Source organism: Pseudonaja textilis, chromosome 1 (genome assembly GCF_049901715.1).
Source record: "Pseudonaja textilis isolate UNSWEBS1 chromosome 1, rPseTex1.2, whole genome shotgun sequence".
Lineage (NCBI taxonomy): Eukaryota > Metazoa > Chordata > Lepidosauria > Squamata > Elapidae > Pseudonaja > Pseudonaja textilis.
Window position 1 is genome coordinate 66,371,381 of NC_141990.1, and position 25,518 is coordinate 66,396,898.

Below are 25,518 nucleotides of genomic sequence, written 5' to 3' on the forward strand. Positions count from 1 at the left end.
AGATATAGGTAACTCTCATATTTTCCTAAGATAGGATTCACTTACTTTTTTTGCAATATTCTAATACACCATTTATTTCCTTTTTTTCTAATAATTTTGTTTTGTTTCTGATGTAATTGATTGTTGTTGTTGTTATTATTATTATTATTTCTGATGTATTTTTTTTTATCTTGCTTTCCTTATTGTGATATCTTGGGTAATATTCCTGCCATCAGATATTTCCTTGGGCTCAAGCCTTTTGCTTAACTCATTTTATAGTATTTATCTTTTATATATACCTCCAACCATTTTTTATCTTTTCTTTTTATTGTTGTGATATTTTGTTAGCCAGTGATATCCTAAGAAGCTACTATTTGCAAAAAAACAACGATGTGTAGGATTTAGAAGATACAATACATCATACAGGACTTATAATCACGGTTGGGCTCAAAATTTATGTTGTTAAGCAAGATAGTTGTTTTCCTCCTTTTATCACATTTTCTTGCCACAGTTATGTGAATCACTGCAGTTGTTAAGTTAGTAACAAGATTGTTAAATGAATCTAGCTTTCCCATTGATTTTGCTTGTCGGAAGGTCACAAAAGATGATCACATGGCCTTTGGATACTGCAATCATCATAAATACACTCCAGTAGCCAAGCGCCCACATTTTGATCACATGATCACCAGAATGTTGCAATGATCATAAGTATGAAAACTGGTCATAAATCATTTTTTTCAGTGCTGTTGTAACTCTTGAGGAGTACCTGTAGTCCTTCAATCAGAAACTTTGGAATTTTTAATGTTGTTCCCTCAAAAATGATGAAAAAGGTTCCATCTGTTAATATAAATTATGGCTTAATGCAGGGGTCCTCAACCACCAGGCTCCGGACCGGTACCGGTCCGTGGATCATTTTGTACCGGGTCGCCTGTTTTGCTTGGGCGCTGCCATCTTGTTTCAATGGCGCTTGAGAAAGTGCTTCCGGGTGAGCTTGTCGGTCGTCAGTTGGAAAGCGGCATTTGGGTGCTGAAGGAATCCTCGCGCCTTAGTTTCGTCGAGGGGGGGCAGCTTCGAACGAAGAGCCGTCCCGATGGCGGTGGAGTCTCGCGTTACTCAGGAGGAGATTAAGAAAGAGCCTGAAAAGCCCATCAACTGCGAGAAGGTACAAAGGAGGAGTTGAAGGTGGTGGGAAGAAGTGGGGGACGGCTGGCTGGCCGGTTGCTCGGCTCGCCTTGCCTTGGTCGTGCGTGCTGATGCCGGTACCGGTCTGTGGATCATTTTGAACATTTTGTACCGGGCCGTGGTACAAAAAAGGTTGGGGGCCACTGGCTTAATGGGTTTAAAGATGGCAAATTATTTTTAATTTATAGTCTGTCGCCCTCCAGAGATTGCTGAATTGCAAGTCCCAGTATCTGCACAGAATTTGATTGTGAATGGGAGATATTGTTTACTGTAACTGAGTGACATCAGAAGAGGCTGGCTTCAGTAGTCAAAATTCCAAGACTACTGGATACAAAAATGGAATGAGCGTAACTCCTCCTCCACAGACACCTCCAGTCCTTTTATAAGGAACCCCAGATAAGAGATCCTCAACTTCGCAATGGAATCAACCTGTACCACAGAAAAACTCCAAGCTACTTTGGGATCCCTTTCACCAAAATGTTAAAAGGCATATGAAAGCTAAAACCCATTATAGGTGGCACATCAGCTCTGAATGCCCCATTTGGCTTTATTTCTTCCTTCCTCTTGTGAGGAGGAAGGAAGTTGCTTTTGCTTTTTCCAGGTAGCCAGGAGGCTGCTGGCAGCTCCAGCTTCTGCAAGAAGAAGGAGCAGAATGCAGTGGGGATGGTGATAACGGTGACCACCATGTTGTCTCTCTCCCCTCCTCCTGCTAGTCAGACTTTCTCCATCTTGGCAGCTAGGCTTTAAGCAAAAGCTGATTGCTCATTCTGAACAAACTGGCTGATCCTCCAGGTACTTCCCTCCTACTTTTGTGATTTACCCAGCTGAATTGGTCTCGGGAAAATGTGGGGCAGCACCAGGGGTGGGATCCTACCGGTTCAGCCAGATTCTATAGAACTGGTAGCTCTGAAGAGCAGCAGACACCGAACCGGTTTGGTGTCTGCTGTTCTGTTTGGCCCAGCCGCCCACCTGGGCTCTTGGCTGTCCTTTATTTCCTGCTTTTTCAAGCTCAGCTGCTTTGCACGGCACAGCTGAGGTTGAAAAAGCAGGAAAAAAGAGGATTTTCAAACTCTGCGCACCCGCGTGCAGCGCTTGTCAGCTGTCCAGGTGGCACAGCTGAGGTTTTTGGAAATGGTCTACAGGCGCGCACAAAACACACTCTCATCAGGGGTGGGATTCTACCTGCTGGAGAACCAGCAAATTGGGCCATTGGCTGGACCTGCCCCGACCACTCCTTACTTGGCATGTGCGCCAACAAACTTGCCTGCTATGTTGCTATTTTTCCTTTTTCCCCCCCAACCATCAGCTATTCTGCTGTGCCGAGAGATTTAGATTAGCTAGAAAGCAGGAAATCGTGGGATTTCTTGCTTTCTTGCTAATCTAAAAGCAGAGCTGAGCCTGAAGCTTCTATTATTCAGTGCAGACTCAGGTAGCAAATGGCAGAAACACAGATCTCTAAGTGAATCTGTGATTCTGTGAGCAACTCAATCTGCCTGCCTGCTCTGCCTGATTTTGGGGAAAAGTTGTTCTTTTTTAAATAAAAAAAATCAATATTTACATACATGGTGTGCTGTGAGTTAATTTTGTGAGTTTGTTTGCTAGCAAATTTTAATGTGACAGACTCAGGTAGCCGATTGCAGAAAGATAGATCTCTGAACGAATCTGTGATTCTGTGAGCAACTCAATCTGCCTGCCTGCTTTGTCTGCTTTTGGGTAAAAGTTGCTCTTTTTTTATAAAAAAATATTTATAATATTTACATACAAGCCATGCCCAGCCAGTCACATGACCACCAAGCCCTGCCCAGTTAGCAAGCCATGCCCACCCAGTCACATGCCCACCAAGGCACACCCACAAATTATGCCACACCCACAGAACTAGTTGTTAAGATATTTGAATCCCACCCCTGGGCAGCACTTGCGTACCTACCTCCGAGCTTTCTTAGACAAATTTTATGAATTAGTTATTGGAGGCATGTGATGACAGAAGCATGTATTAGCTCTTGCAGATAGGGAGGTACAAGCAGGTCAGGTATAATAAACAAACTGCCTCAGCCCTGCACACCTGTGTTTATATGCATTTCTAAAAATATATAGGAACATACATCTTTTGTATTATTATGTGTGGATAATCTAACTAGATTCACAGCTAAAAACTGCTGGAAAAGTAATAATTTAAGTCCTAAACAAGGACCTAAGAATTTTCTTTCTTTCTTTCTCTTATCCTTCCTTCCTTCATGAAGATATTACACTCATAGAAAATGAACCTTATATTATAACTTCTCAATTTACAATAATTTTATCATTTGAACCTATTAATTGATTTACTTTATATATTTCAAACTTCATCAGAACTTTTCAACATAGGATTGCCTTGTTATTTAAGTTCCCCAAATAGAACAAGTATATTACCTTTCTGAAAAATGCTGCTTAGGTGTATATCTTGTAGAATGTCACATATGGTATGAACCTGCTGTAAAACATTTATTTTTAAAATGTTAAATTTATGCCAGAAATAAATTTCAAGGTGATGTTATCCTGACACTAATGAATATGTGGATTTTGAGTTTAAAGCCACTCCATTCCCATTCCATTAGGAAATGTAAAGAGGTATCTGTGTGAAGGAGGGAGGCCTGATAAATGTTGATAATAGTTAAGAGGTGTAGCTTGTTAGAGGAATATGCAGATAGCCTGGAAAAAATAGACATTAGGAAAACATGAACATAACCAAGGAAGCCATAAGGAAGCAACTCAAAATTGCCCCACCTTGACTTTTTTTTATTATAAAGGGGTATAATATATACAAAAGAAAAACATTGTCAGGGTTTTCAAGATTTTTGTGGTAGCTTATATCAATAAAATATATTTCTGGTATTTATTAAGTCTTATTTCCTCATCTAGTCTGCTTCAAAGGTTGATACAATAGTAGGATCTCATTATTAACTCTAATCCACTCAAACAGTGGATATATGGAACATATGATGGAAGTTTCAGAAAAGTTGTCCTTGATGCCTATATTGACAATCTATTATGACCTATATAGTAGTACTTCAGAACCAGTCTGGATATTTAGAGCAACAGGAAGGTTACATGTTGATCTGCATCTAGCCTTTTCTTAATCAGCTATTTGCAAACTTGCAAGAGTGTCTCTTTAGTCAACCTTTATGCGATGGGTCAGACACGACTTCGCAACTAACAACACAACAACCCTTAGTCTTGGCAGTGACTTGGTGTTTGAGTGCTGAATCCTTCAAATCAATGCCAATTTGGATTGATGTTTGGTTGCATATGAAGTAGAACTTCCAGAGCCATTTTCTTCTTCCTATGCTGGAAATTCTGTTCTGTCTGCAGAGACTCCTTTACAGGCAGTCCTTGGCTTATAACCGCAATTGAGCCCAAAATTTCCTTTGCTAAGAAAGGCAGTTGTTAAGTGAGTTGTGCCTCATTTTACAACCTTTTTTCCATAGTTGTTATGCAAATCACTATAGTTGGAATGAATTATGAGACTTAAGTGAATCTGGCTTCTCCCATTGGTCTAGCTTGTTGGAAGCTGACTGGGGAGGTTACAAATGGAGATCACATGACCTGGAACAATGCAACTGTCATTAATACATGCTAGTTGAGTTTTGATCACATGACTATGAGTAGGCTGCAGTAGTCGTAAGTGTGAAAAACAGGCATAAATATTTTTTTCAGTGCTGTTGTAATTTTGAACAGTCACTGAATAAATGGTTGAAGGTGAAGACTACCCATACTACAATTCTGGAATTCTAGAAGAATAGTGTAGTTTTGCATCTAGACTTTTTGTTTCTTTCTAAGATAAACTATGATTTCAATGTAAACTAAACTATTAAATTTCCCAATTCTTTCCTCCACCTGTCTTATCTTTGAAATAGTTCACTTGTTAGATGGCTAATGAGCACTGAATTTTATTTGATTGACACAACAGCTTTCATATTTCATAACGTTTATTTGTTCTTCAGGAATAAAAAAAGAAATGTCAATTTTCCTCACCTGTTAGATTAAAACATATTGCTAAGTTATCAACAGGTAAAAACCCTTGCTCTGTACTCTGTGAAATTTAGTATATTTTTATTTTATTTTTATAGTACTATATTTAAAACCTTTTTGCTTGTCTGTGATGGGTTAATAAAAATTGATTGATTAAAAAACTTGTAAAATAAGCCAGTGAAATTTTTATTTTCTGTTAAACAATGCTAAAAATCTCAGGATTATTTTATTAGTTTTATCAGTATTATCCTAGTTCAAAATGAAGCCTTTATTTTAGGGTAGACAACTTTTAAGCTGTAACTCAACTTCATGGTCTGCAGGATGACTTCAGGAAGTGGGTAAGAATAGAAAGGGTAAATGATTTCTTTTGAGTTTTGGAATTTGAGGGAGAAGAGTATAATGGAGCAATTTTTGTGTTAAAGGCCTCTTTCTGATTTCTATTTTCTCTGCTTGTTTTTTTTTTAAGCAACTTACACATTACAAAAGTTATTCTTGTTCATATATTCTATCATTTTTCTGTAAATGCTACTTTGGCTACAATAGTCTTAAAAACACTACAAGTAAAAAATCTGAAATTATTTAAATACATAGGTAGATACAGTACTGTTGTAGATTATAGGGATAAAAACTTATTGTACAGGGAATCCAGTAATGAAATATGGAGCTACTGTAGTCTCTCAATGTTTTTGTATTTTTTTTAAATTTACTTTTCTGATACTTTTAGCAACCTGATGCTATATCTGAAATTTCCCTCTGTCTAAATACTTGAAGATGGAGGCCTATATCACTGCAGGCATTCTAGATTTCAGTCAATAAGTAGCAAGACAGAATGACTGTTAGGGCAATTTATCTCAAATATTTTTATTCCTGCCATCATCTAGAAGTTGACTTTTTTGTTTAGGTGTGTGGACCCTTCAGAGATGCAATAGAGATAATGGCCTGTAGGTTATATAAATATTAAACAATTTTAAGTATTCATAATCAGAAAGTAGTATAGTCACTCAAGTCAGATTTGTGTGTAATTTCCTCTGAAATATTCAGGATGGAAACTTGTAGACATATGGACCCTACTACTTTGTAATTTATCAGATTTGTTAATACTTCTTTATGAAAGAACCAAGAACATGCCTTATGTCACTTGTTGCCTATAGGCTATTGTTGCCTATAGATTATTGTTGCCTATAGGTTATCTGGGCTGTAATTTTGAAAGCGTATCGATTTTTATGTTGGTTCGTGGAAATTGTCAATGGAGAAAAAACACATCAAAGTTAATAAGCATATAAGATTTAATAATCACATTTAATTTATGATCAATATAATTAACTAACTCTGGAATTCAATACTAACTTGAGTAGATGTTTCTTGTAAAAAATCTTGTTTTGCATTACTTGTAGATTTCTCTGAATCTGGATTAAGGAACTTGTTTGGCAGGTTCCTACTATTCCAGAACAGATTTTAATGGTGTGCAAGGGACTGCAATGGGGAGGGAGAATTACCATCTTCCTAGTTCCGCTGATGGAAGAAAGTCAGTCATTAGAAATATTCACTGGATCAAGCGAGAGAAAATTGTAACTATACTATATATTTTTAAAATCCAAATTAATATGAAGATTTGACTGTACAGGCTGCACAAATAATTCAATCATTTATTTTAAGTGTAATGATAAACCTGAAATTGAAAATTTCTGAAGGATCCAATCTGAATCACTCACCGGGACCAGAAGTTTAGTCTTCCAAGCTTTCAGGAGACTAGCAGAGAGACCTTCCTTGAAGATGGGCTTCAGTACGAGTCCGAAAGCTTGGAAGACAAACCCTCTGATCCACTGACTGACCTAGATTGGATTCTACATTATTCTGGGACATGTATATTTGCCTTCATGCAGGAAGAATTTATCTCCATTCAAATTCCTGCACTATTTGCCTTGAAGGCTCAACTATTATTAAGATCCTCAAAATAATCCTTTGATATTGGAGCTTTGACAATATTAAAAGAACTAGTAAAGAATATAATATACCATATTTTTCGGATTATAAATCACACTTTCTCCAGATGAGCTGTTCAGAGCATCCAGACATGGGATCTGATAGGCTGAGCTGAATTCCGAGGACACTCCTTCTTGAAGTCTCCTCCTTAGTGTCCCCAGTTTTTGCTCAGCCTTCGTAAGAGACGGCCATTCTTGACTTGGCTGGATTCTCTGAAAGCAAACAGAAGCAGCAGTAAGAAAATAAAATCGCAGCTCTTCATAGGAAAAAAAGGGCAATAATTTCTACAATAGACTTTTATAGCTAGTGACACTGATCTTTTCATCAGCTGGGTGTCGCAGGCAATAAACCCTCAATGAGGGCCTCAATGGTGAGCGGAGTGTGCTCGGACAGCGCCATGTAATTCCCCTCAGAATGCCTTTTAAGCACAGTGGCTAAAGCAATTAAGACCAGCTGGCTGGCAGGGCAGTAAAAAACAAAAAGCTTTGACTCAGGTTTCAGGTGGCTGCACATTCAGGCGCCATGAACAAATTCCTCTGGTTTCTATTTTCTTGGCAAACGTTGCTTGCTGAACTGACTAGGGACCGTTAGGGTGTGAGAAGCGAAGGCTCGACTCGCACCAAAAGAGATAACAGTCAGAGGCTTTATTCCCCATAAAAAGAACACCTAAAGCAAAAGACACAGGGCTGGCATTAGTGCCTGTCCCATAACCGGCAAGGTTGGAGTACTCCAGTATAATTAATTCATCTGTCTTAAAAAAAATAAATAAATTACGGAGCTCCCATCGGGGTGTTTTCTTGATGCTGACTGGATTCAAAAGGTGCCAAAAATAATGGCTAGCGCCATTTTGTTTTGGATCTGAACATTCCAATACAATTGAATATTTAATTAATTGTGGGGTATTAATACCTAAAAATACCTTTAAAAGGCTGATTCAGCACAGCCTTACAGGACCTTCAAAACTACTCAAGAAGTAAAAAGTGGCTGAAGGATTTAAAGTTGGCAACACCCCACAAACATCTACAGTCAGCACTTCAGTAGCTAGCACCCAGGCCTGAGTCCGCCTGTGCACTAAAGCTGTTACTGGCCCAGTAATATCTAATTAAACCAAATCTGGGCAATCAGGTGTATCTTCAACTGGAATTGAAATTAATTGAAATTGAAACTATTTAAAATTAATTATTTCATTACTTAATCAATCAATTAATTATTTCAAAAAGGAAGGGAATTAAATTAATTACATAAGGGATCCCTGCCCACACTGGAGCAGGTCCCTAGGCAAGCCAGCCATCAGTCAAACCAAACCTCACATTTCACAACTCCTGTATTCAGGGGTTGCCATGGAAAGTGGAAGTTCCATTAGCTCCATGGTGTCAGGCCTGAGAGCGGCAGCCACAAAAGCCATGAATAAGACCAAGAAAAGGCATCTGGTTCAAAAAAGCTTTCAAAGGCAGCTGAAAAAGATGCCGAGGCAACAAAAGGCACTAGACAAACAACTTAAAAAGTATCTGTGTGACACTGAAAAGAATAAGCAAATAGTGTCTCCTCAAACAGTAGTTCCTGCTACAGTATCATATCCAGCCTGTCCACTGGATCTGTCAATGCAATCCTGGTGCTGTATCATCTCGCAAGACCAAACAAGCAGATCAACTGCATTACTGACACCACAACGGACCCCGGAGGCGACATTCACCCCAACAGCTGCTGGCCTGAGAGCAGAGGAATCTCTTCCCCAAGAAATTCCTTCCTTATGAGACTCTGGATGGAGCAAGCTATTAAGCAAGGCATTGCAGCAGGAGTGGAACAAACCATCATGGCAAGGCAAACAACAAGCAGATCCAAAAAATGACTCTCAATCTCCAAGGTCGCTAAGCAGAGCCATATCTATTCAACTTCAGGTACCTTCCCAGGGAGCAGATATCCAAATATCTCATACACTAGACCAGGGCTTCCAATATAGGGAAGACCAAATAGATCAGTTGGAGCAGATTGTGTCTGTCATCCTTGTCTGAGACAGAGCAGACAGACAAGAACATGTAAGATGATGAGGGATTAAAACCTGATCAACCGGCCATCTCGGATTTGTTCCAACCACAATTTAGCACCAGTTTTCTCTAATTCTCTACTAGAACTTAGTGTAGACGACCCAGTAGTAGCTCTAGCCTCTCCTTCTGCTATACCTAGTGAAGTGGAGGAAGCTTTTAAACCAGAGGACAAAAGAGCTGAGTTAGCCCTTTGCAGGGCTCACTTAGCAGATGCATGGGCTATTAAGGCAGCTACAGCACCTCATTCTTTACTAGATCTTCACTAAGGTGGCTTTGTCACCCGAGGGATTCTATTCCCTCATCAAACACCAGAGGACATAGCCAAAGTGATGGCAGCTGCGGAATTCTCTGAGATGCAACCTTTAATGTGGTCAAATTTTCATCTGGGGCCATAGTGTCCCATGTCACGGCATGACGCCTACTCTGGCTCCGACATTGGCAAGCAGACACAAAACATAAATGGAAATTAGCATCTGCCCCTTTAGAAGGGAATAAACTATTTGGCTCTGCCCTAGATCCGCTCTTGGTGGAATCACAAAATAAGAAAAAGATCCTCCCCTCTCTTTTTCACAAGCCAGACAGTAGAACTTCCCAGTCCTTTTGTCTGTTCTATCAAGGATCCTACTCCCAAAGATCGCAAAGGCCCTTTGGGTGTAGACAAGGACATCAGGCAGAAAGATCTGACTTTGGGGGCAGAAATAGGAAGGAAGGCCAGAACAAAAGGTCCTTATGTGGAACGGGCAATAAGACCTTTTGCCGCCACAAGTAACATAATTCCCGATTCTCCCATAGGAGGATGGTTAAGACTATTTGCAGGACAATGGGAATCCACAACATCAGATGCTTGGGTCAGAGAGACCATAAGATCAGGTCTCTCCCTAGAGTTCCTCTCCATACCTCCAAACTTTTTCATGATGTGCTCTGTTTCAAGGGTTCCTACAAAAAGGACTCTTATGGAGACCACAATCCAGCATTAGCTGGAGATCCACACAATCAAACCTGTGCCATCGGGTCAACAAGGGCAAGGTTTTTATTCACATCTATTTGTGGTCCCAAAATGTTCGGGGGGGTTGGAGAGCCATTCTAGATTTAAATCACCTGAATTGCTTCCTGGTCTACAGGAGATTTAAGATGAGCTCCTTGCAATCAATCCTCCTCAGTATCAGACAAGGAGACATCTTAATGTCAATAGACTTGAACAGAGGCGTACTTACACATTCCAATCAGACCCTCGCACAGCAGATTCCTGAGACTCTGTTATAATAATAACCATTTTGAATATATAGCCCTTCCTTTTGGTCTAGCTTCTGCCCTCAGAACCTTTACAAAGGTTCTGGTGGCGTTAGCAGCCTATCTTAGGAGTCAGCCTGTCAGATTACAATGCTATCTCAACAACATATTAATTTTGTCATTGTCAAGCCAACAAGCTAAACTAGATAGTCATGTCACCCTACAAGCTCTACAAGAGCATGGATTTTCAATAAATCGGGCCAAGAGTCATTTAAAGCCTTCAGCTCGGCTTCTGCATTTGGGAACCATCATTGATACAATGGCTGGGAAGGTGTCCCTATCTCCAGATAGACAGAAGAGCATTAAGCAGTTGTCAAAGGAGATTAGAACTACCAGAAAAGTATCCCTGGCCCAATTATCCAAACTGCTAGCAAAAATGATATCCTGCATTTCTGTTGTTCCCTGGGCCCGACTCCACTCCAGAACCCTCCAATGGTTTTTGCTCCCATATCACGGTCAGGAAGGAGCAATTCCTTGTCCAAGGTCACCGTTCCATCAAATGTCCTCATATCGCTACACTAGTGGACCACAGTAAACATCAACAAGGACTGTTTTTTACAAGGACTCTCACAGACAGATTATCACAAAAGATGTGAGTCTCTTTGGATGGGGGGCACACTGTCAGTTCCTTATAGCTCAGGGTTGTTGGTCCATGACAGAACAGGCCTGCAGCATAAATTGGCTAGAGTTGAAGGCGGTACATCTGGCCCTCCGCAGATTTCTACCTCTGATTCAGGGGCAACATGTCCTTTTGTTTTCTTTTTAAATAATTTTTTTTATCACAATAACAAAAAACAAACATAAAACCTTCTTTCTGTTCCACAGTGTGTCAGTTGAGTACATATTAATTCATGCACAAAATAATATTATCATACATATTTAACTTGTATATATTTATTAATATTCTTATTAATATTTTATATCATATATGTCGCTTATTCTTTTATCCTTAGCTTAATTATTAACTTTCAATAATATATTTCAAGTTCATTTTCTTACTCTGCCTAGCTCATCTATCAGTAACAATATATTATACTGTGCTTATATAATTCAATTCTTTACTCTTCTATCCAACCATTCATAAAATAAATTTCAAATTTTATAATAATCTTTTTCTTCTTGTTCTTTAATTGCCATTGTTAATCTATTCATTTCTGCACATTCAATTATTTTCTTAATTATTTCCTCTTCTGTCAGAATTTTTCCATTTCTCCAATTTTGTGCAAATACAATCCTAGCTGCTGTTAATATATTAATAATCAAATACGTTAACTCTTTGTTATAACCCTCAGGCAGAATACCCAATAAAAATGTCTCTGGTTTTAAATCTATAGGTTGTTTTATCATCTTCTCCAGCCACATGTGTATTTTAGTCCAATATTTTTTAGTCTCTGTGCATGTCCACCACATGTGGTAGTATGATCCTGGTAGCTTCTGACATTTCCAGCACTTCGCCGACTTATCTTCAAACATCTTAGCAATTCTCATTGGGGTTGGATGCCACCTGTAAAACATTTTATACAAATTACCTTTATAGGCTGTTGACATAGTTAATTTATAATTTCTAGACCATAGTATCTGCCTTTTATCCAAGTCTATTCCATATCCAAAGTTTTTGCCCCACCCAATCATTGTTTCTTTTACTTGTTCATCCTCTAATTTCAGTCCCAGTAAATAACCATATAGTTTTTTAATCAACTTCTCATCAGTGCCTGTTAGAATTTTATCCATTTCAGTCAATTCCTTATAAAACCCAGCCATTTTAATGTCTTTCTCATACCTTGTATGTATTTGCAAATATGAATACCAATTCGTTTTTATCCCTTGTAACTCTAATTCTTGCTTTGTTCTGAGTTCACCCTTTTCATTTAAAATTTCTTCATATCTAATAATATGTTCCTTTTTTAAAAGCTGTGGATATGTAATTGCTTCTAATGTTGATAGCCAGACTGGTATTTTCATATAGTGATAATCTCTTATTTTTCCCCAAACTGTTAATAGAGCATCCCTAATGTAATGTCTCCTAAAATATCCATGTACCTTACGTTCTTTATACCATGAAAATGCATGCCAGCCCAATTGTAAATCATGCTCTTCTAGCGTTAATAATCTGGCGTTTTTCAATACAATCCATTCCTTCATCTACATCAATATTGTTGCCTGATAGTATAGTTCCCAATTGGGTAATCCAAAAACCCCTCTCACCCTTGTGTCCTGCAGTAATTTTGTCTTAATTGTCTTTTTCCCCTGACAAATGAATTTCAACATCATTTTATTTAAGTCTTTAAAGTATTTTTTTTCAGTCTTATTGGAATCGTCTGGAATAAATATAATATTTTTGGCAATATGTTCATTTTAATTGTCGCTATTCTACCTATTAAAGATAGTTGTAAGTTTTTCCATTTTTCCAAGTCTATCAGAACCTGTTGTAGTACTCTCTCGTAATTATCTTCTTTAAGTGTTCCACATCTAGCTGTCATTTGTATCCCTAAATAGTTCACTTTTTTGTGATTTGATTATTTAATTTGTTCATTAATATTTTCTTTTGTTTTTCTGTCATGTTTTTTGCCAAGATTTTTGTTTTTTCTTTATTTTCAATCGTGCTACTTCGCCAAACTCCTCTATTTCTCTAATCAACTTAGGGCCTATTTCCAATGGTTCTTCCAATATAAAAACCAAATCATCTGTGAAAGCTTGTAATTTATATTCGTCTTTTTATTTTCATTCACTTTATTTCTTCATTTTTCCTAATATTTCTATTCAAAACTTCCAAAGTCAATACAAACAATAATGGGGATAACAGACATCCTGGTCCCTTTTGAATGCTAACGTTTTCTGTCAATTCTTCATTTATCATTATTCTTGCTGTTTGAGGGGCAACGTCCTAATCCTAACTGACAATGTGGCCACAAAGGCCCATATAAACAAGCAGAGGGGCACCCATTCAAAATCACTGATGAGAGAGACAGAGAAGCTGTGCCACTGGGCAGAGATGAACTTGATCTCCATCAAAGTGGAACACATCTTGGGACAGTCAAACACCAAGGCAGACTGGTTGAGCAGGGCCAATGTCGACCATTCCAAGTCGTGCCTGCACCCAAGACTGTTCCAGGAGATGTCACATCTGTTTGGCCAACCGATCATAGGCCTCTTTGCCTCACCCATCAATGCACAGCTCCTGGGGTTCATCTCAAAATTTCTGACACAAGGAGTGGAGAGAGTCAACGCTTTACGCTGTCGCTGTGGTTCACAGATCTCCAGGATCTGTCAATATCAGACCAATGGAGAATCCCATCGGAAAGAGTCTCGCTCACACAGGGTCCAGTTCAACATCCGGACCCACAATGGCTGCACCTAGCTGTATAGCGCTTGAGCAGAGATGTCTGAAAGGTGAGAAACTCTCCAGTAAAGTCACCTCTACGATCCAAGCAGCCAGGCGTCTGTCAATGAACCATATATAAAATGCCACCTGGAATATCTTCTGTAAGTGGTGTGACAAGGTGAAAATAGACCCCACATCTCCATCGGTGGCACAAATATTGGACTTTCTTTAGGAAGAGTTGAACAAAGGACTCTCACCAAACACTTTGCGTAGACAGGTGGCAGCTCTAGCCTTGGTCATTACTTGTGGTGAACTAAGATCCATCGCTCATCACCCAAGAATTCGCAGTTTCCTCCATGGGCCCACTAATTTAAGATCACCAGTGTTCCATAGATACCCCACCTGAGTTCTAAACAAGGTTCTCACAGCACTCACAAAACAACCTTTTGAGTCTCTGAGAACCACAAGTCTCCACCTACTTACATATAAGGTGGTATTCTTAGTGGCGATAACATCTGCAATTTCCAAGCTTGCCACCCTATCTGTGAGACAAGATGTCTGCATTTTCCATTCTGACAGAGTTGTCCTTCATCTAGATCCAACCTTCATTCCCAGAATTAACTCGACCTTCCATAGAGCTCAGGAGTTGATACTCCCCAACTTCTGTCCTAGACCATCTCACAATCTAGAGAGACAATGGCATCAATTATATGTGAGACGTGCACTCAGAATATATATAGACAGGACTGCATCTTTTAGGAAGAAGGAGGCACTCTTTGTCTCCTTTCAACCAACTAATCAAGGCAGGAATGTTACATCATTGACTGTTGGCAGGTGGCTACGGGCCACTCTTCATCTCCTTTCAACCAACTAATCAAGACAGGAAGGTGACCTCATCGACTGTGGGCAGGTGGCTACGGGCCACAATTGCAAAGACTTATGAGTCTCAATTATTACCTGTACCTAAAGGCATTCTGGCACATTCAACTAGGAGTACTGCAACATCAGCTGTTTGGGCTACTCAAGCGTCGATAGAAGAAATATGTAGGGCAGCAACGTGGGCTTCACCATCGCCATTCATAAGGCACTATAAATTTGACATTTTTGCTTCCGCTGAAGCAGCCTTTGGCAGACAGGTATTACAGTGGGTCCACACGTAACAAGAGGGGACTCCAACCAGACGAAGACCCTCTCGAAGGACATGCCAAGCTTTGGTATGTCCCATGTCTGGATGCTCTGAACAGCTCATCTGGATAAAGGGCATTGGTACTTACATGATACGCATATTCTCTGTGAGCTGTGAAGAGCATCCAGCCCCACCTTTATTGGATACTTTATTGTTTAAATGCTCTTTATGGTAATTGTTTTATAATTTTAGAATTGTAAACCTCCCAGAATCGCTTGGTTGAGTTGGGCAGCTTTAGAAATTGGTAAACAAACAAACAAATAAATCAGGGCAATGAAATTATTATATATAGATAGTGCTCAGTTAGCGAACACAATTGTGACTGACAGTTTGGTTGCTAAATGGAAAATCATGTAACTGGACTGTGTTTATGCTTTTATTTCAGCTTTCTACACTTTTTCATCACTTTTTCTACACTTTTTCATCACTTTATTTCAGCACTCTACACTTTTTCAACCTTCAGAATGCTCGTCCCACCATTGGGATAATTAGCAAGAAGGGAAATAATGTTTGAATTTACAATCATTGGAGGGGAGTAAGTTGATTCTCTTGTAATCCAACCTCTCCAGTGCCTCTGCTTTGCAAGGTGATGTGGGGAAAGGAGGAAAAAAATGGGTGAAGCACAGGAGCGATTGGTTAAAGAGATTATGGGGAAGGAAAAAAGTGTAAAGCAGAGGACAACATATAATTGACTGTAATGGTGAACTTGACTGAGAGAGAAGCTGTGAATGTCATAAATGCACATCTTGTTTGCAAAACTACTTTTTCAGCACTGTCATAACTTTGAATGGTTTATTACCGAAGCCAGTTGGTAAGCAAAACCTACCTATACTGAAAAGTTACTTTCCTTGTTTTAAAATATATTACTGAGGAATATGCAACATGGTGTGCTCTGCTTGTTAGGCTACATATTCAATGATTTTTGACTACTGTATTGATTAAACTTTCTGAGATTTAAACTAATCTAAAACTGGAGGACACTGTTGCTACTTATCTTTGGGTGAAAAAAGAAGAAAAGTAATAAATATAAGTATACATACAGGAAGTTTATCATCATAGTCATTTATAATACATTGCTTTTTGGGGGGAATCTTTGACAGGAAGATGTTTTGATCTACTGATTTATTGGTGAACAAAGAGTGGGTTTGTGTTTTGCAGAGGCACTTTTTATCCTTGTAATCTAGAATGTCATCTCCTGAACTGATGCTAAAAGATTTGATGGGGTTACTGCCAGGAGCTGCAAAGGAAAGGGATCGTAAATGACCTTTCGTCTGTTCTTGGAAATCTGTCAGCATTTGGATTCAACTGAATATAATTTTTTTATTCCAGCTCATCTTCACACATACTTAATTATTTTTCTCCTAAGCAATGGAGTAAGTGTATATGCATGTGTGAGAGGCTGAATGTGCATGTATCTATATGTATTTTATAATAGAATATTTTGCTTCAGCATGTTATAAAAATATTATTTTTCTAGAATGCCAACTAATGAAAACAGAGCGACCAAAACCGAACACATTTATTATTCGATGTCTTCAGTGGACCACTGTGATAGAAAGAACATTTCATGTAGATACTCCAGAAGAACGGTGAGAAATAAATCCAAGTGTGACTTGTTGGGCTTTTTAAATGTTGGCAGTTTTTAGAAGAAAAAATGCATTTTGAGAATTTGTGTTCATTTATTGAAATTATGAGCTAAAGTATTCCTAATACATAGGTAACAGCTACAAACGAATTATAGCATTTAATTGTGATTTAAAATACTTGAATTGTGTCAGATGTTTAAGGTAGGCGAAGTCAAGAAACCGAAGCAGCAGAACTGCAGATGAGCTTTCTGTTAACATATAGTAGAAAAAAACAGAATGTTGAAGGCTTGTGAAAGTTTCTATCTTACATCAAACAAAATCAAGGCAGGGTTATTTTGAATTTCTCTCTTATGTTTTCTTCTTTCCCAAGATAAAGTTGTCTTTTCTGATCTCTAAATAGTTTATTATCCTCTTGCCCCTTCCCAAGCTCAATACTTCATATTACTTCCTCTACCAGAATCATATGTCCCCTCCTGCACATGGTAATGGGCCAGAGAACTCATCAAGGGCAGTGGGCAAATAATCATTTTTGTGTGAAAATGGGTTTAGCAGCTTGTCAAGGTCAGTAAATAAATCTGATGAAAATGGAGATGGAATTGGAAAGAGCACAGCAACTGCAACTGAAGAATCTGACTTGGCAGGGAACAAAGAATCTTCTTCATTCTGGAGTCAATATTTGGCAATTCTGAATGTACTTCACAGAGACAGGTTTTGGATGAAAATTTCAGATAGAACTGGCAGTTAATCTTTTGCTCCCTCTTACAACCCCTTCAATTCAGGGTATTCAATTCAGTTATTCTACATATCCCTTCCTATAACTGGAGTCCACAGTATGTTTTGCTAGGTATTCCTTTCTTCATTTACCAGGACACAAGGCAGAAGGCAGGTCCTCTTGGACCAGTGAAATACCAGATGAATCTTTGCTAAAGCAGGCAACTGCACAAAGAAGTTCACTGGGCTAATCTGATGTGTATCAGGGAAGAGGTATAGAAAACAAAGAAGATGACCTTGACCTGTTATCAAGACAACAAACACAAACATTGCATAAACACAGACAACTGCGGATTGGTATGAAATTGTCTCAGAGATACATCTCCAAATTCACATGAATATAAAAAAAAGAGGAGAAACATATTCAGATTTACAAACTTCTGTTATAGGCACTTAATAAAATAGTTTTAGGCACGCTGGCATCTGTTTCTTGGTCTGGTCTGTCTTACTGGGTTGTCATGGGCTAATAAGCTTTGACTCTAGCTTTTTGGATAGGTGAGAGGAAGCTAGAAATGCAGTGGAAAACAACAAACATTCTTTTAGAATCTTGGTGTCCTCTTGCCTATGGGCATCTACTGCTCATTTGTACACAGCCTTGGCTAAAGCTAACTACTTATTTAATGAAAGTTGTGTAGTTTATGTCTCTTGGTGAAAATCAGAGGCTCAAAGAACAATGGAGCAGGAATGGAGGGCAAAATCCATAGGTGATAGCTGTAGGGTGCTTGAAAGGCCAACACACAATTGGAGGAATGTGGTGAGATGTTATACACAGTTCTGCAAAATGCAATAAATCAGTCCAATTATCTAGTTAATGAGAGACATAGCAAATAAGGTGTTCCATCTTCAAAATTTGGGTATAAATTAAAAGCCACAATCTAATATCTCATAATTGAGTGAGCAGCTGTATCAGAAAATGTGATCTAGAAAGAATTATGTAGTCTCTTGAGCAGATAGACCTTGCATGCAATAAAATGAACTATTTGGATAACAAATTCTCTGCCACTGAATTGGTTGCACCCCTAGAAGAATAGTAATAAAATCTAGGGACACTGTGTTCTTATTTAAATTATTATTGTGGTTGGTTGCACAGTCAACCAGATGTTAAGACTAGACTTGGCATTTTTATCCACCTATTAAACCCTTCCCAAGGTTCTGTGATAAGCAGGTGTTGTTTGATGGCATTAAAGGTATCATCACATAAGATATGCTGTTCCAAGTAAAGCTGCTTTTTGCAGTTGACCATGATTTTATCAATGCCAGTAGTGTTCCAATGGTGCCCCAGATGTTTTATGATTACATGCCAGGCACCTCTTGGTGCTATGTTTCCTTTCTTTTTGCCAGTTACTCTGTTAATACTTGCACTTTGTTCTCTTATCTTCTATTCTGCTATCTCCAGTACTGCAAAGTCCACTATCTAGATTTTTCTTCTTTCTTGTTGACAATGATTAAAATATGGGTTTTGTTTGAATTCTAAAGTATTATTATTATAATTTATCAGTCTGCATTTGGAAATCTAATAATATTTTAATCTGCTCATTTTTTACTTTTTCAATTATATGTTCCCACCAATTTTTATTACTGACAGATGGTAATTTTACAGATGTTCTGGTGAATCATTTTGATGACTGTATTAAGTCATTGTTTATATTCAGTTTGTTGAATTTCTTGCATGACTTAAGTATATGATCTGTTTCTTCTGCTTTTCCATAGAGCTGCTATGAGTGTCCAGGTTGGGAGGAGCTCCAGTCTCGGCTCTCACAGGCTGAGCTTGAAATTGAGGAACGCCTCTCACCATCACGTGGTCCTCTGGGCGCTCCCCAGTTTTTAGCTCAGCCTCGTGGTAGCCAGGCTGTTTTTCTCTCACCTCTGGTCATTCAGCAATTTTCTGCATTCCTCAGAGTTTTCTTTTCACCTACAGTGGACCCTTTCTCAGCAGCGCAAGGGATTTGAGGTTTGAACTCCTTGGGAGTTTTCTCTTACAGGGGGGAGTATTTATTTCCGTTTTCTCCAGGGGTGGTATCTAGCGCTTCGAGCGTCACCCCCCCCACCCCCCTCCCTCGTCGGCCGCTAAGTTTGCTCCGTGCGAAGCCGCTTCGTTTCTCTGTTTCCTGCCTGGTCCTTTATTCGCCGTTTCCCCCTCGCGAACGCCTTTAGCTCAGGGAAACTCGCTTCCCTGTCTCTCCCCATGGTTTTTGCGGCCTGCTGGCCTTCTATTTTCTTTCTGGGAGACTACCGCCGCTGGGGTTTGCCTCCAATATTTCGCAGCCTCCATTTTGGCCGCTGCGTGACGCCCACCATCTTGGGTGCGTCCAGGAGTCGCCGCCATCTTGTTTGTGGCAGCATGGCCGTCCGCCATTGCTAGAGGCCTAGCTGCAGGCTGCGTTATTTCTGATTTACTGGGCAGATCCTCGGACTGCCCAAATCTCTGTCTGTACCTTTGAAAACTCTGTCTAGGTACTTCCTCAAGAACTAAGGGTCCGTTGGCTCCGCAGCCTCCCCCCAGCAAGGCGAGGTAGCAGCTCTGCCATCCCCCTCCCCCGGTCCGCCCGGCAGGGGCAGCTGCTTGGCGTTCATTTTCCGGCTGATTGGCTTCTGGGCTAGGCCCTGCTCCTCAACAATTTTTCTAAAAAATTTTTTTGATCAAAAGTGGAGTGCGAAACGAGCGCTGGGATCCCCAGCCTCTACGTAGGCCGCATCCAGACGTGCCAACCGTCTTGCATTAATTCAAAATTTCCTTTTTTCTCTCTCCAGATGGCAGATGACAATACATCTCGTGGCACTTCTTTGAAGGCCAAGTCAAAATCTCATCACCTGCGCAAACAGGCACAGGAGGTATTCAAAGCCTCCCAGAGGGATGCCCTTAGGCGGCACAGGGCCTTTGAGAAGGAGATTGACAGGCGGTCTAGAGAGTCAAGCTCTGTGCCCCTGGCTCCTTCCACTCCCACTCCCTCAACCTCCACCCACCCTCCTCTTCCCTCCTCCCCTGCTCCTTCCTCTTCCTCACAGCCTAGACAGGTCCCTGAGGCCACCTTTACTCCCACTGCTGCAGGCCTGCGCCCGGAGGAGTCTCATCCACCCCCCACGGTGGAGATCCCTGAAAACCTGAAACAATGGATCGAGCTGGCCATCCGGCAAGGGATAGTGCAAGAGCTTCAGCAGCTGGCCGGACTGGCCCCTCGGCCTGCGGCCCCTGAGTCTCAAGCACCATCAGTTCGATCGCTCTCCGGATCAGCGGTCTCGCACGGTCAGGTAGCATCCCATGGGGATTTGCCCTTGCCTTTGGGGATGGAGGAGATGGAGACCCAGGAGCCCGGGGGACCTACCCTCTTTGGGGATGAGGAAGACCTCGATTTGGGGTCCATCATGGGCAGTGAGCTCTTCTCGGGAGCAGACCCCCTGGAGGGGGACATGTCGGAGGACGAGGGCCTCACTCCGGACCAGCCCGCATTTGTGGGGCTGTTTAAACCTCACCTGTTTAGGTCTCTCCTATTCAAGGCCAAGAATACCTCTGGCCTGACCCCTCCCACTCTACCCAAGCCAGCGGCATCGGGGGAACCTCTCGACTCCATCTTTTCCCAGCCCGTGGTGGAAACTGATGTGATCCCTGTTCCACCTATCTTTTCTGACCTGGTCTCCAGGCAGCTAGCCTCCTCGGGGCCCCCTCCCCCTCCCAACACCCAGGACAAGCGGTTTTTCAACCTTGACCCGCAGTTCTCCCTCTTGCTCGATCCCCCTCCTGTGGACGAGCCCATTGTAGGCCTAGCTTCCCGTTCAACTCCTAGCGAGGCCCTCGAGGCACTCAAGCCCGAGGACAAATGAGCTGAGCTGGCCCTGCGCTGCGCTCACCTTTCTGACGCTTGGGCAGTCAGAGCTTCCACTGCCGCGTCCTTTTTCATTAGATCTTCTATCAAGTGGCTTCAACAGCTCAAACAGCATGTCCCCGCAACCAACCTCAGAGCGCAGCAGGACATCGCTAAGCTCACGGCCGCGGCCGAGTTTTCGGCGGACGCCACCTTTCAGGCTGCAAAATTTTCTACCAGGGCCATTTCGTCCCAGGTTACCTCCCGCCGCCTGCTCTGGCTCCGCCACTGGCAAGCGGACGTCAAAAACAAGGCTAAGCTAGCCTCAGCCCCCATTTCTGGGGTGAAACTTTTTGGACCGGCTCTCGATCCATTCCTGGCCGAGACCCGTAACAAACGCAAGTACCTCCCCTCTCTTTCTCGGAGGACTGACCTCAGAGGTCCCTCTCCCTCTTTTCGCCAAAGTTCTTCCCGTTCCTCCTCCTTCCCCCCCAGGTACTACCAATCCCCTTCCTATAGACCTCTCGACCGGTCGGACTCCGACAGGTCCAGAAGAGGTACTTCATCCAAGCAGCCCTCCCGGGGCTCCGGAGGCAGGCCGTTCCGTCGTTCCCGATAATGCAGCCGCCCCATAGGCGGCTGCTTCAAATTAAAAAAAAAAAAAGAAGAAGAAGGCCAAACCCTACCTTGCCCCCTCTTTATATTTTCGCTCCCCTTGGTCTTCCCTCCGTTCCCAGGGTGTTAACCGAGGCTTGGGGCGGCTCTTCTGCCCATTTGTGATCCTTCCCTGTCCGGCTCCACGGTTGCCTGGATGACATCCTCAACCTCTCCTACTTTAGGGCCCTTGCCCAGCCAGTCACTACTCTGATACTCAACACCCTGCAAAACCATGAGCTTATGATCTAGGGGACGAAAAGTCACCTTTCTCCCTCCATTTGAACCGGTTTTCCCTGTCTCCGGACAGGTGGCCTACTCCACCAATCTTACAGGTTAGGAAGGCAAGAACAATTTTCCTTTTCAGACTTGCCTAAACTGTTGGGGAAGCTTATTTCATATATCTGCATTATCCCTTGAGTCCTTTTCTTCCAGGTCTCTCAATGATTTCTGTCGTACCAACGTTCAGAAAGGAACAACTCGCGACTTCGGGTTGGAGTTCCCCTAAGAGTCCTCTTGTCCCTCCCTTGATGGACCGGGCCGGCCATCAACAAGGGTCACTATCTCAAGGTACCCGACAGGCTATCCGTCATCACGGACGCAAGGCTACTCGGCTGGGGCGCTCTCGCCCTCCTCATCTTGTCCCAGGGCAACTGGTCGGCAACAGATCTACCCTGCTCCACAGATTAGCTGGTGATCCTCGCTGTGCACCTGGCCTTTCGCAGCTTTCTACCCCAGGTACGCGGACCTCTTGTTCTGGTCCTCACATACAACACCACCACAAAGACACATGTCTCCAGTCAAGAGGGCACTCAGTCAGCAAGGCTCATGAGGGAAGCCGAACGCTTTTGCTGTTGGGCGGAACCGAATCTGGCCTCCATCAGGGCAGGTCACATATCGGGAACATTGCTCATCTAAGCAGCTTGGCTCAGTAGGGCCACTCTGGCCCAAGCAGAAGGGCCCCTTCCACCCCTCCCTTTTTCAAGGAGGCAGTCAATCTTCGGGCTCCCCACGGTGTATCCCTGCGCACCCTCTCTCAACGCCCAACCACCTAGATTCTTCCCCAGATGCCCCCCTCCAAGGGGCGGGGAATCACAATGCCCCCCGTTGCCCTTGGGCCCCAGGGCTCCTTCATGCCTCTCAGCCCCTTTTGGGTTCAGACGCCCTTGGTTCGCGATCTTCCGTAACTTTTTGGGGGTTCCTCCTTGGAGACCCCCCCCCAGACAGGAGTCCCCTGTCCCGGGGTCCTCCACTACATCCGAACCCCCCCATGGCCCCAACCAGCCGTCTGGGGGTCGAGCGGAACCACTTCAATGCGCAGAATGTTTCCTGCCGGGTTATAACCACCCGTATATACGATGCCACGTGGGTTGCCTTCCGTGCCTGGGCCCTCAAGTTCCAAATTAACCCTCTCTCTCTCTTTCCATCGCTCAGATCCTGGAATTCCTTCAGGAGGGCCTTTAACAAGGGACTGTCTACCAACTCCCTAAGGCTTCAGATCGCTGCCCTCGCAACGGTTGTCTCTTCGGACATTGGGGGTTCCATTTCCCATCACCCCCTTATCCCGGTTTTCCTCAGGGGAGCTCCCAATCTTCGCCCCCCGACCATACACCGTTTTCCGACCTGGGACCTCAACAGGGTCCTAGTCGTTCTTACCTAGCCCCCCTTTGAACCCACTAGGGAGGGTTCCTTACAGTGTCTCACCCTCAAGACTGTTTTTTTCTTGTGGCCATCACATCCGCTCGTCGGATCTCGGAGATGGCAGCCTTCCCATTGGGCAGGACCTTTGCGTTTTTTCACTCTGATAGAGTCGTCCTACGCCCCGACCCTACCTTCCTCCCTAAAATAAATTCAGTTTTTTCGCAGAGCTCAGGAGCTCACTCTCCCTAACTTCTGCCCCAATCCCTCTCGAGAGAGGGAGAGACAGTGGCACTCCCTTTATGTAAGGCACGCCTTGAGAGTGTATATCAATGCACCCAGCCTTTTCGTAAGTCAGAGGCCTTATCTGTGTCCTTCTAACCTGCTTCTCTCGGTCACAAGGTGACGCCCACAACCGTGGGCCGCTGGATTAGGGTCGCCATCGCCAAAGCCTACCAGGCACAGTTCCCCCCCATGGGCATTATCGTCCACTCCACTAGAAGTGCGGCTACTTCTGCCGCATGGGCCACACAAGCCTCTATAGTTGACATCTGTAGGGCTGCCACCTGGGCATCCCCATCTCTCTTCATCAAGCATTATAAGATTGATGTATTTGCATCCGCCGAGGCTTCTTTTGACAGGCGGGTCCTTCAGCGAGTCCTCGAGGTTCCAGGGGAGGTTCCACCCCAGACGGGAGCCCGCCCGCAGGACTCGCCAAGCTTTGGTATGTCCCAACTTGGATACTCGTAGCAGCTCTATGGAAAAGGGGTGTTGGTTCTTACCTGATACGCTTCTTTTTGTAGAGCTGCATAGAGTGTCCAGCCCCACCCATTAGCCTGTCTGGTGGGGAACCTCGCTGTCCGACCAAGCAAACTAATACTCTTTAGTCAGGATGAGAATAGGGCCTTCCTTCTCGTCTTCGCAAAACTGGGGAGCGCCCAGAGGACCACGTGATGGTGAGAGGCGTTCCTCAATTTCAAGCTCAGCCTGTGAGAGCCGAGACTGGAGCTCCTCCCAACCTGGACACTCTATGCAGCTCTACCAAAAGAAGCGTATCAGGTAAGAACCAATGCCCATTCTGTGCACAATCTGTACTTTGAATCATTTGACAATTTTTCAGTTCTGGCCATGATTACATTAGTTCAAACAGCTTGCTCTTGAACAGCCAAAATCAAATCTTCAGGGTTATGTTCCACTTGTAAGCCATTGCCAGACTATCCACTTTCTCCTAAATCTTTTTGAGAAATTGACCAGGTAATGCTTTTCCCTGCTAGCATCCTATTTGTATATGTTACATTATTTTGATATTAAGTTTTTGCTTCCTGCACATTTACTAAGCTTCAGTTTTTAGCTTGATCAATGCTTGTTCTTGGCTGTTTTTTACATAATCAGCTAGTGCACAATTTTCTTAGAATTAACAGAATTGAAAGGGACCTTGGAGGTCTTCTAGTACAACTCATGGTGTTGCTCTAACACCATGGCAGCAAGGGAGAAGGGAAAGCAATGGTGGCGGAAGGTCTCCCGAACATCCAAGCTGTCGCTGCTCGCCCACCCGATGATGCAAGGGGGGGAATTAAGTCACCCCTGAAAAGACGGCCTAGCTGTTTTTGCAGGGGTCAAAAAAAAATAAGGCCCGGCCTTATTTTGTGAGAAACACAGTACAATTAAGCAAGTCCAGAAGTATTTTACAAGAAGAGTACTACACTCCTCTATTCTCAACAGAATACCCTACACCACCAGACTTGAAATTCTAGGCTTAGACAACCTTGAACTACGCTGGCTAAGATTGGATTTAAGCATAGTACATAAAATTATATGTTACAATGTCTTACCAGTTAACGAGTATTTCAGCTCTAATCACAGCACCACAAGAGCACACAACAGATATAAACTTAATGTAAACCACTCCTTGATTGCAGGAAGTACGATTTCAGCAACAGAGTGGTCAATGTCTGGAACTTACTACCTGATTCTGTTGTCACATGCTCAAACCCCCACTCCTTTACCCTCAAACTAACGTCTATTGACCTCACCCCTTTCCTAAGAGGTCTGTACGGGGCATCCATAAGTGCAC

At 42.4% G+C, this 25,518-nt stretch overlaps 1 protein-coding gene and 1 pseudogene across 3 annotated transcripts in view; both read left to right on the plus strand.

Annotated features, from left to right (window-relative positions):
- Window positions 1-25,518, plus strand: part of AKT3 (AKT serine/threonine kinase 3) — a 159,250-nt gene that overhangs the window by 67,188 nt on the left and 66,544 nt on the right. For all 3 annotated transcript variants that reach the window (XM_026705238.2, XM_087936847.1, XM_087936850.1), the window contains one exon: window positions 16,473-16,584. In XM_026705238.2, coding sequence (XP_026561023.1) covers window positions 16,473-16,584 — 112 coding nt within the window. The remainder of the gene's footprint in view (window positions 1-16,472; window positions 16,585-25,518) is intronic.
- LOC148127651 (uncharacterized) lies at window positions 20,638-21,784 on the plus strand (annotated as a pseudogene).